This window comes from Opisthocomus hoazin, chromosome 1, assembly GCF_030867145.1.
Source record: "Opisthocomus hoazin isolate bOpiHoa1 chromosome 1, bOpiHoa1.hap1, whole genome shotgun sequence".
NCBI classification, from domain to species: Eukaryota; Metazoa; Chordata; class Aves; order Opisthocomiformes; family Opisthocomidae; genus Opisthocomus; species Opisthocomus hoazin.
Window position 1 is genome coordinate 132,624,768 of NC_134414.1, and position 11,331 is coordinate 132,636,098.

The following is an 11,331-nucleotide window of genomic DNA, read 5'->3' on the forward strand; positions in this document are numbered from 1 at the left end:
TCACAGTTTTTCTTTTCTTTTCCATTGATCTATCAGAAACACATTTAGACCCAGGCCTTAGGCTTCTCTCATCTGAACTTATAGTGTCACCCCTGTGACTGTGCCGTACAAGTCTAACTGTGTATGGGAAGTCTCATTAGATACTCAAAACAAAGGGAACAACTTCGTATTGTGCAATTAATTTGCAGATAGCACTGAGCCCCAGCCTCTAAGAAAAGCCTAGTGCACTGTAGAGACCTCATCCCCTGTGCCTATTTGGTTTATGTGCAAAATACAAGCTTGCTTATCTTGTTAGTGGCTTTTTAACAAGCAACAAACAAAAATACTCAAAAATACTCAAATACTTTCCTGTTTACCTGTGAATATGTTTGCTGGCTTTTCTTTTTTAAAATCCACTTCATATTCTCTGTAAGAAATTTTCTTAAACACAGGATCTGAATGTTCCAATCTGAAACAAAAGAGTTACCAAAAAAAAAAAACCAAATTAAAAGGACAAAGATTCTCAGACATGCCATTGCTGTTTAATGGATATCTCAGAAAATGAATCCTGGAATTACATTGAGTCACTTGCACATTTTGCTGAAGGCAAGGCACACAGTCCACTCTTCATAGTGTTTTCCCCTCTCCTTCTCACTCTATTGAATCGATGACATTCCTGAGCTAGGCCATTTCGTATTAAACATTCAATTACAGTACCTAGCACAGTTTGCCCCTGATTTTGCTGGTGATTTCTATAGGTCCTTTTTATTCTGTAATGAAGAAGTCTTTGCTTTGTCCATTTAAGACACCAGGGAAGAGGTCTTGGCCATGCTTAACCTAGAAAGCATCTGACAAAACACAGTGAAAGAAACCTGAATTTCTCTTTACTCAGCTCCATGCCTGAACTTTAAGACTCACCACAAGGATTCTACAACGGCATTAACAGCAAGCTCCTGTAGCAGCAATGACATCGGAAGCAAGCACAAAACTGTTCCCTGACCACAGCTAAGGATCTCACAGCAATTCAGAAAATTGCTTTCTGAGAAACACTCCAAGTGTCCTTAGTCTTGTTATGTAAATGAATCGGGCAGCAGTGGACCACACAATGTTTTCTTCAAAAATATTTACGAAAGCAGCAGGAAACCTGCACGCACCACTTCTGGGGTGGAAATAACGATGAGAAGAGGGCTGATGGGACAACAGCCTGTATTTAGTTTCAGATTTATTGGTCGACTGCTTGTAGTATGTTTGGTGACCGGATCCAACAGTACTTCCACTTGCTTTCTTGTTGTAATGCCCTTTCAGGCACATTTGATACTGGGGAGCTGATGGGCTGCTCGGGCATAGAGAGGCTGGGCAGAGGTAACGGCGAGCTTGCTTCAGTGACGTCCAGGGTCCATGAGGGGGAGATCTCTTTGTGCAGAGATCTGCAAATCCCTCTGCGACACACTCTTGCAAGAGAAGAGTCAGGCAGAAGCAGTTCATGTTTCAATTCATTCCCCTCGCTTTAAAGGCACTCTTTAAGGAGAAGAATCCAATCCACAACCTTCATTGTCAAGTGCTGCCCTAACGTGGCAATGCTCAACAGAATATGCGCATCAGACTATGGAGTGGAAGAGGAAATTCATCAGCGTCAATCGCACAGCTAGAAGGAACAAAATACACAGGCTACATAAGCAGGTCTCCTTACATAGCTGTCAGGAATGGCAGCAGCAGTACTGCACGCACAGATAATACGTTTTCACTGTGCTCTGAAGTATCTTATAAATATCACTTGTACATAGTAACAAATAAATCTCTATGAAGATAAGATGACACACTCAGAGAAGCTAAGTGTCCTTTTCTAGCCTGTATGACTGGAAAATCAAGGAAATAGTTCAGGAAGAACTAATTTTCTTTTCAGCCTCTCTTCCGTTGTTTAGAACCAAAAGCAGCAAAGTATCAGATTCTTACACTGTAGTTAGACATTCAGCTTCTACTGAAATCAGAGCAAGTTACATACCCAAATGCCCTTGTGATGCAAGCCATTATCTCTTCCTTAGTATCTTTGTGAGGTCTTTTTTGGGTTTTTTTTTGTTTTGTTTTTGGTTGGTTTTTTTTTTTTTTTTGAGTTAAACTTGTACAAGCTTTACAAAGTTCATCAGACTCATTTGGGATGTGACTCGCTCTAAATACTTACGTGAGACATCTCAATAGGCACTGCGTACGAAAAACTCCTAGTGAATCACAGAGTATTTCAACTGACATTTGAGGCTGTCTGTGGGTCCCTACTGCATGAAAACTGTCAACAATGTGACATTTAACAAAACAGCAGTTGATGCATCCAGTGCAGATGAGAATGGCGTTCTAACTACTGAATTCACATGCCTGGGTCAATACTTAAATGGCATTTGGCTTCATGTTCCTACATTTAAATCCTGTTCTCTTCTGTCTTGCCAGTTTGACATTGTGCTTATACCAGTTGCATTAAACTTCCAAGGGGAGTTTTAGAAACCACAGAAACCTTGTTTTAATTAGTCTTGGAAAAAATAATAGTTAGAAAATCTAAATCTGAACTGGAAATGTCCTTTCCATAACATCCAGAAATGCAACACACATTTTAAAAAACATAATCAGCAGCTAAACAAAAATAAAGAAAACAACAATCCACCAACATAAAATGCAACAGTATCCAAATATACCCTTGAATGTAGGAGTAATTTGTACCATTTGGTGCCGCTTCATTAGCAAATAAAAGCTGTGTATGGTGACTACAGTGAACACAGCACAAGAATTCTAAATTACATCCAAGTTTTGTCATCTGTAGCATTGCGCTTGCAGTGTTTACAACCCTCAGGGTAATAGTGGCATTCTGTGCTGGATTGGTGTATGCATGTAGGCTGGCCATTCTGCAATGCTATCTGAAAAAAACTGAAATTAGTATTTTCACTTAATAAAGTATAGCAATGCTTGATCCTACAACATTTACATGGCAGAACTCAGGATGGACATTTCACAAAAACTATTGAACAACTCAGAAATAGCATAGCTAGTTCCAAAGTTCATCAGACTGATTTAAGTGAAAGTGATAGTATCCAAATTGGAACATATTTATTCCTTCAGCAAAGTCTAAAGTCTGGAAGTTTTTGAAATCTTACCAAGCTATGGCTCAAGTTAACATTGCTCAAAATCCATATACCTAAAATAATTACATTAAAACAAACAAACAACTAAAATCAAACCACACAGAAGATAAAAGCAAGCCCTGGAACACATTTAACAGAAGTCCTCTGAAAACATAAAAATAATTCTATCCACTAATGAAGTAAATAAAAAGGAGCTTTTAATACTTCACTTGCTCCAGTTCAGATCATGCTGTTTAAAGTTACACAAGTTCCTCTGAAGTCAACAGATCAGGCTCTAAAGTCCTCCTGGGCTCTAAAATTCCACAGGAGTTGGGAGACATAAAACACTTTCAGTTGCAAGACAGGACTAGTTTCATCCTTATACTGTACTTTGTTACCTGGACTTTTCCTCAGGTTCCAGTTTGTAGGTCCAGCTAGTGATCTGAGCAGCTATATAGTGCTCCCTGACCCTCACAGCTCCCACCACACGCTTCTCCGAGTCTGGCCACCATGAACCAAGCAGAAGCAAGAGAAAGAGACGCATGCAGTGGAGTGTCATGGTACGGATGCCTGCTGATACTGCTCTGGAAGAGGAGGCAGAAACTGCTGCTTTTATTGCTGTTGCTGCTTCTGACTTCCCCTCAGAAATGAAATAATTGTGATGCAAGAGGGTAACAGCATTTGCTACGGTCAGGTCATTGCTCTTCACCTCCTCTCCCCTTACTGACAGGGATCCAATAGAGATAAAAACCTGTTTAAACTACTTTCCTTCCCCCTCCTCCACACCATCTTCAGTGAGAGACAAGCACCAAGGAGAAACAGCTTCAGCCCCATTACAAACTGTGGTTGGGTCATTGTCTACTGAAGCAGCAGGATAGCAGAGGCAGAAAACAATTACTTCGGTTACTTACAATTACAGGATGTTTGACTTGTATGGTTAGGAAGAAGGGGGGCATATTTTCTATCTTCCCAGAAAACAGAAACCCAGCACACGGCTGGGACTGATGGAAATTTCCCAGTTAGATGCTACATCTCCTACAAAATCATTCCCAGTTTGAAAGCAAAATGATGAGGGATTAGGTGTGGAGACTACATGTGGATGCAGGCAGAGCTAAATCTAGTTCCAATCACCATATACTGCATACTCATACTAGTAAGTCAGTAACCTTTCTAAACATGTTGTCAGCTTCAGCTTGGTTCCCACTACGCTCTCAAGTATCTCAGGTAATGAATAACGAACGGGCTTCTCAGTGGCAGCTAACAGGTCAGCCTGAAGACTCACCCACAGTCAGAATCCTTCTAGTCTAGTCTGGACTAGGATCTGCTGACATTTATCTAAAGAGAAATGATGAGGAACATACGTTTTGATAACCTAATTACCAATGTCAACTATATCACCAAAAATGTTTCCCTGCTTTTGCCAGTGCTGAGAAGTTTGTCAAAACAACAAGAAAACTGTTGAGTGTGTTTCCCATACACTGGGATTACTGGCAAAAGACAAATCCCTACCTATTTTTTCATGGATAGATCACAACAACTTTTTCAATAATATTTTGCTAATGTTTTAAGGAAAAAATTACCTACAACCCCAAATCAAAATAATACCACTCCAAATCTAGACAAAAATAAGAACAATATTTCCTCAGACTACTTCAAAAGAAAACTTGATCAATTCTAGGTTTGATATATTGTTCAACAGCAGAATGGTCTAACTGGAAGCTTGGTTAATTCTGTCCAAACTATATGGTACCACAAGGCCTTCATAGAGATTGGGAAGATGACTGGAAAACACACTGATGAAGACCAATAGCTGAATGCTCCCTACCAAACTTCAGAATAGTTTCGTGCCTAAATCTGGAAACAATCATTATCGCTTTGACAGTATTAAGACTACAGACGCAACGAAACAGTTTCAAGGCAGCCAAATTGAACTTAAATTACCTCCTACTGCATCTGCATGGGGTTAATAACTTATTCCCATGATCTGCTTTGGCTCATACATTATGTATGAAAAAGACTCAAAACCCAGAACCCAGCAACAATTACGTTGGACCAGAATGCATGCACTGATACTGAAATCTTATGTAAACACTAAAAACAATAGTATTTCATTACTAATTACTTATTGTTTTAAGAACTCACCATAATCCTTGATAAACCACTTCACAACTTTTTACTTAAAAGTTATTGATATTTGTCTCATTTCTATTCTGGTCCCAGTCTTACCTCCAGCTCAGGATCCATTTCAGTGCTGGTGCTTAAGAGTTCAATAGTCGGTGTGAAAATACCTATAATTTAGATTTTATGAAAGAAATCTCTGGGCAGATGGACAATTCCTTCCTTCAACCCAGAAGTGATGGGAAGGAGCAGGTGAAGGGCCTGGCACATTCTGTTAAACCTAAACCATCTTCATTTTAAAGCTAGCTTGTCTCACCTCCAGGTCTTCCAACATTCATACAGAAGCACACAGAAAATCTCATGCATCTTTACCAGAACAGAAATTGATTCATGTTTGAGTCCAGTCTCCACCCACTGGACTTTACAGCACTGTTCCCAAAGCTCCTTCCCATACAGGGATTTGAAGACTTTCTTATATTCTTATGCGACTGGCTGAGGAGATGAAACTAAACTACATTTTAAACAAGTCTTCCTGTAGTTCTGTTTTATGAACTGTTTGAATTTTCCATTATAGGTTTCTAATATTTAATTCTTCCTTGTAATAAAAGCTAAAATATTGCAGGCTAAAAAATACCCAGAACATCTGATTAAAACCCTTTCCTTTGTGACTGTGAGCTGCGAATCACCAAAGCTGACGTCAGTTAGTTACCTCTCTTTTGTCCATTTTGATTGAGGGTTGTATTTTTCAAATTTCTTAGCCAATGAATCATGCAGTACCAGTCAAATGGTAAAAGGAATTAATAACACATTACATCAGTGAAATTACTTTTACAAGGGTGGCTGATAATACTGACAGTTTTAAAGAAGAGTATGAAATTAGACCAGATATACTTTCCATTAAGCTACACTGATTAGCGTGCATTATCCTTCTTTAATCCTTTAAGAACAAAAAGTCCAATATTGGCTACTCCCTCATTTTGCCCTCTTCCCACACCTCTCAGGATCAATGTAAGATTGAGCCGACTGAAATTTTCTGGGTCAGCCTGGCTTTTTATTTTTCCTTGTTTCTTTTCTTAAAGCACGTTGTTTCCTCTAGGCTTTGGGATGTTTCACAGTGTTCTGAAAATCATTATTAATAATCAGAAGACCTTGTTCCCTTTCACCTGACCATTAACTTCTAATACCTGCGCTTATATCCTCTGTTTGACATGGTGAAAGTCTAACACATACACGTAACTTTTTTAGTTGGCATTGGTTGCCTGCAAGCTATTACTGTCAGTCACATGACAAGTGACTACATAACATATTCTTCAGGCTGAAGTTTTCCAAGACAACGCAAATTTATTGTCTATTCATACATATAGCCATGATCTTAGCTTTTACTTAACAACACTGCACATGCAGCAAACTTCATATTTTATCCTCATTGCTTTCCCACATGTTAAAATGTCATTTACATTTGGTCACCAGCAACATCAAAAGATCTCATGGGCAAAATCCATGCATGGAGGAGCACAGGTCTAGGCCATACTGGCAAAACAACCTCTGCCACACAATCAACAATATTACTCCCAAAACTAAGCAGTACCTTTGGGATATACTGATAGTGAAATGCCAAATAAAAACACAGATAAGAAGTAGTGCTTATGCTTCTCTAACACCAAAAGTAGGTCTGCATCTTCTAACTAGGGAAGATTACTCTCTGTTCTGACATCCAGCAATTGTGGTCCTGATTCTTGTTATGCTATGTGTGAAAACATACTAAAAGTACACTTACAGTACTACTCTAAAGCTGACCTTTAAAACTAACTGGGATTGCCAGGTTTTCCACACAGAATAGCCTAGCCTGAGTCTAAGCAATCAAGAAAGGTAACTCTCTTTAAAAGAGCTGTAAAGTGGTGATTTGCAACTTTTTGCTAATTATAGATCAGTACCCACCATAAACTTAGTTCTACTTCATCACAAGCACTATCCTAAATGCTACCAGGCAGCCATATCCTGATGGCTGCCATCAGTTTTAGCAGTTGTATTATAGTGACTGAGAGGGAACTAGTATGGAGAATAAAAAGTTGTAAAACAATTATTGAACCGGTTGCTAATAATGTCCTAACACAGATCTCTCTCTCTCTCCCTCATTCAAATGCACAGATCAATGCACAATGGTCCATCAAGCTTACTTTGTTTAGTGCAGGGTGAACGGACCTTCATGAGCAAACAAGGAGTTAATTATTGACCAGCAGTGAACACATGGTGCCGAATGTAGGTAAAAAACAGAGGGGGCACTTACCAAATCTGCCAGGCACAACTTGGAACAGAAGCCGTCAGATAAATATCTTCACTTCTGGAAGAAGGCACTAAAGCCAAGAAAAATTAATCTGTGAAATGACTAATTTTAGAAGTTCGAAGTAGACGTGCTATGTTGAAAACCACATGAGCAGGCAAAAACAAAAGATGGCAGAGAAACTTCAGCTTTCATTCAGACAACAACTTATTCAAGAGGATTATGTTCATGGGTTTTGTATTTGATGGCAGCTCACCTAAGAACTCATTCCACATAACTGTTAAAGGAAGGCACCTCGTGTGATTTGGGTGGTCATACAGACTACAAAGCAGTAAGAACGTAGAACAGCATTTCAAACTGCTCTAGTGCTACAGGCTTCAGAAGATACATAATCATGTTGATTTAAACCTAAATACAGTCACAGGTTTCAAACCTGTATTTTTCCTTAGGAGAAAAGCAAGTGTCCTTGACTAGAATTGGGTGTTTCTCCAGTCAGTATGTTTGCCAAAACCTATTATTTAGCAGGACCCAAAACTAGCTGCATAGAAAAGCTGAATTCAGTAAACAGTTTCAGAGAAAAAGATATATGTGAATTTTCTAAATATTGTAAAACCTAATTTCAGTGCTTTAACAAATTTGTCTAAACCCACTGGCTTTTGGTCTGAAAAAAAATCATTTTAAGGAAGAAAAAGTGAGAACGCACTAGCTTCCTCTGTCCAAAAACTACATTAATAATGTCTGACTCAAATCAATTTGGACCGATCCAAAAGAAGCCTTTTTTTCCCCCCCATGTTTATTTTTGCCAGAAAATTTTCAGTTTGGCTCCACAAAGAATTTTGCTCCTACTCTAAACCATGTTTGTGTTCTCCGTGTTCCGGTTTGTCTTCTTTACTAAGAGATTTCTTTATTTGCCCAGGCTTACAATTGATATACTAAATCAGACCAGCTGCCCTCATGCTAAGTCAGTCTAGCAGCATATTCAACGTCATTTTCTTTCTGTAGAGAATAAAAGTAGTAAGAATGTCAGTGCCCACAACACAATGTTAACCAGGTGGTACAGGATTGCAAGAGTTTGCAGCTAGGAAGATTTGCACCTTTTTATTATAAATCCATGCTGGAACCGGAAGTGGATTATCAAAAAAGAGCACCTCTTATCAAGTTGCATACATACCTACTTCCAACAATAGGTATGATACTTTGGATGAATTAACTTTTTCTTCTTTCATATGGTTGCCTTTTCTACATCCAGGGTGGGGTTTTTTTGTCCTTTTTTTTTTTTTTTTTTTTTTGAAGTAGACTTAGAACAATTCTTACAAATTACTAGCAGAGAAGGTTACTTTCCAACAGGAAAGCAAATAGGTTTGTTTCACGAAGAAACAGGAAATCAGTAAGCTTTTAGCACGGTAAGACACTAAATTACATCCATCCCCATGGACTTTACAACATCCACACAAATTCAAGGCATTCTAGTTCTCTAGCAATGGATCAGGCTGTTTGCCAGCAAGCTGGTTAAACAACCTCTACTTTCCCACACCTAAAAATGCAGCCACAGAAGGACAAAGTTGAAATTGCCCTCATTCTTTAACACTATTTCCACCTTTCATTATTTATAGTTTAGACTTTGATTAGACTTTTAGAAGACGAAATACAGAAGCGCATTCCCAATGTACTGCTTGGAAGTTATTGCTTTGATTTTTTTCTTCTATGTTTATTTTTTATCAGAAGCAAGACTTTTTTGTGTTTTAAAAGTATGTCATGTAAATTGAGAACTAGGTATCTTGACAGTAGAGCTTTCAATGGTCATTATTTTAAATCTCTGTAAGGTTACTCCTTTTGCATCATAACTTATTCCCTGTGCATAACTTCGGTTCAGATTCAGTGGAATCAAAATTTCACCCGCATGCAGGACCTGTAAACTAGAATGTACTCAAAAGTCCAAGATCAAGAGATAGAGATCTAGAAGGCAAGTAAAGAGCCACAACTGTAAGATGTGCAGTAGGAAAGGGAATCCATCAGAGCAGAACTTCTCAGGAGCTATTTTGATATCTGAATTTTGCCCCTACAATTAATGACCATGTAGGATTTGCCAGAAGCTATAGCTGAGGTTACTGTGTTTGCATACATTTATAGCAGTTCCTACAGCAGCAATCTTCGCTTCTAACAGGGATTTTTAACAATAGCCCCAAACAGAAGAAAAGGATTAACATACAGTACAACTACAAATTTGCTTGCTCAGGTAGTCATTTTGATATCCAGCCAAGCAGAGCACCACATATTAGTCACCAAGCATTGGGTTTTGCGATACTAGATATTTCTGTGCTACAGATGCCATAAGACATTAAATACTGATGGAAGCCATAGGCAAATTCTCTTCAGTTGTGCTGCTCCTCTGTTTTCCTGCTAGAGTCAGAGGAAAAGGCCTCCATCAGTTTATACTTAAAAAAAAAAAAAAAAAAAAAATGCCACTTACTTCCGTCAACACCCTGACAAAGAAGAATGTGGTATTTGTTAACATACTGGAGTCCAGTGAAAGGCTAATTCACTTTCCTAATGGAGGAGAACAGACACCTTTTAGGGAGAAGGACGTTTCAAAAGATTCTGACAGAGAAAAGGATTAAAGAAAAGAAAAAAAAAAATCACTCCTTGTTATTTTAAGTCCTATTTCCTCTTTGCTTCCTTCCAAAACCCTGTATCTGTTGGGTGGAGGACAGCTACTTCCTTTGTTACTAAAAAGCCCAAAACATCTTTGCGATTAGTCTGATCGGGGAAAATCCTACAGCATGACTCAGTGGGTGTGATTAAGTTAACAGGTTTCAGCTAGCATTATTCTTCACTTACAGACATTGCTTAAGATACTGTCCAAAAAAGAGGAAATGAAGATAGATATCAGAAGAGGACAGCCAAATTAAGCATAGTACACAGAACGCGATTGCAGTCTCTCACGTAAGTAACAGCATGGTATAGAGGACAGCCAAGACAGGGACCAGTTGTGCCAGGACAGGGACCAACCTTCCTACCCAACAGTAAATCCAGTCAGTTTCAGACACCCAACTTCAGATTACCTTGCAGAATGCAAGTTGGATGTTTGGGAGACAAAGATGTTGTCCTGAAAGCTAAACAGAGTTTAAGTGAACCTAACAAATATATATACACACACACATATATATATGACGGTCCTTTCCTCCCATTTTCATTAATGAAAAATTTACATTTTACAGGGCAGAAAGTGGCTATTAAAGCCTGGGTGCATCTGTAATTTTTGAATTCATAAACAACTCCATGTATATTTACCCCAAAAAGGAAATCATGCTACTAGACTACCAGTAACCGTAGTTGAGGCAGACAAGTAACCAAGATTGAACCTTGCCCTACCATAGGTCTTCTGCCTTCACCCCCGAGCTGTGATTTTGTCAGTAAGACTGTTCTTGCCTTTGTTACAACACGAACAGACTACATACTAATATTCCTTCTTTGTGTCCCCAAAAATTCCATCTCAAAACGCAAGCCTTGCTCAAGTGTAAATCTAAATCACCTTTCAAAGATTAGTTACAGCTATTTTAGTTTCAGATGTAGTCAGACTTTCCAAACAAGACGATCACTTTTTTTTCTTTCAGCTTTCAAAATCCTCCTCCAGCTAAAGCAAACACAACCATTCATAACTAGGAAAAAACCCACATAACTCTCAACTGAATGTAAATGGGAGGAAAAAAAAGAAATTCACATTTTCAGGAATCAGCAATGAAGCCAAAAGCATTAGGCTTCTCCTAGTGAAGTAGCTTTCAGCTTCCAATATAGACTAAACCAGTCTTCTGTTGAAAGGAAACTGAAGAAACTACAGAGAAAAAGGTC

The 11,331-nt window shown here is 38.6% G+C and overlaps 1 protein-coding gene across 1 annotated transcript in view; it reads right to left on the bottom strand.

The window, feature by feature from the left end:
- The window catches only part of F5 (coagulation factor V), a 35,871-nt gene extending 32,146 nt beyond the window's left edge, over positions 1–3,725 (bottom strand). Inside the window, exons 1-2 of the mRNA XM_075436548.1 lie at positions 3,482–3,725; positions 357–448 (exon numbers count right to left, since the gene is read on the bottom strand). Of these exons, the coding sequence (XP_075292663.1) occupies positions 357–448; positions 3,482–3,642 (253 nt within the window). The 5' untranslated portion in view covers positions 3,643–3,725. The remainder of the gene's footprint in view (positions 1–356; positions 449–3,481) is intronic.
- Between the last annotated feature and the right edge of the window lie 7,606 nt (positions 3,726–11,331).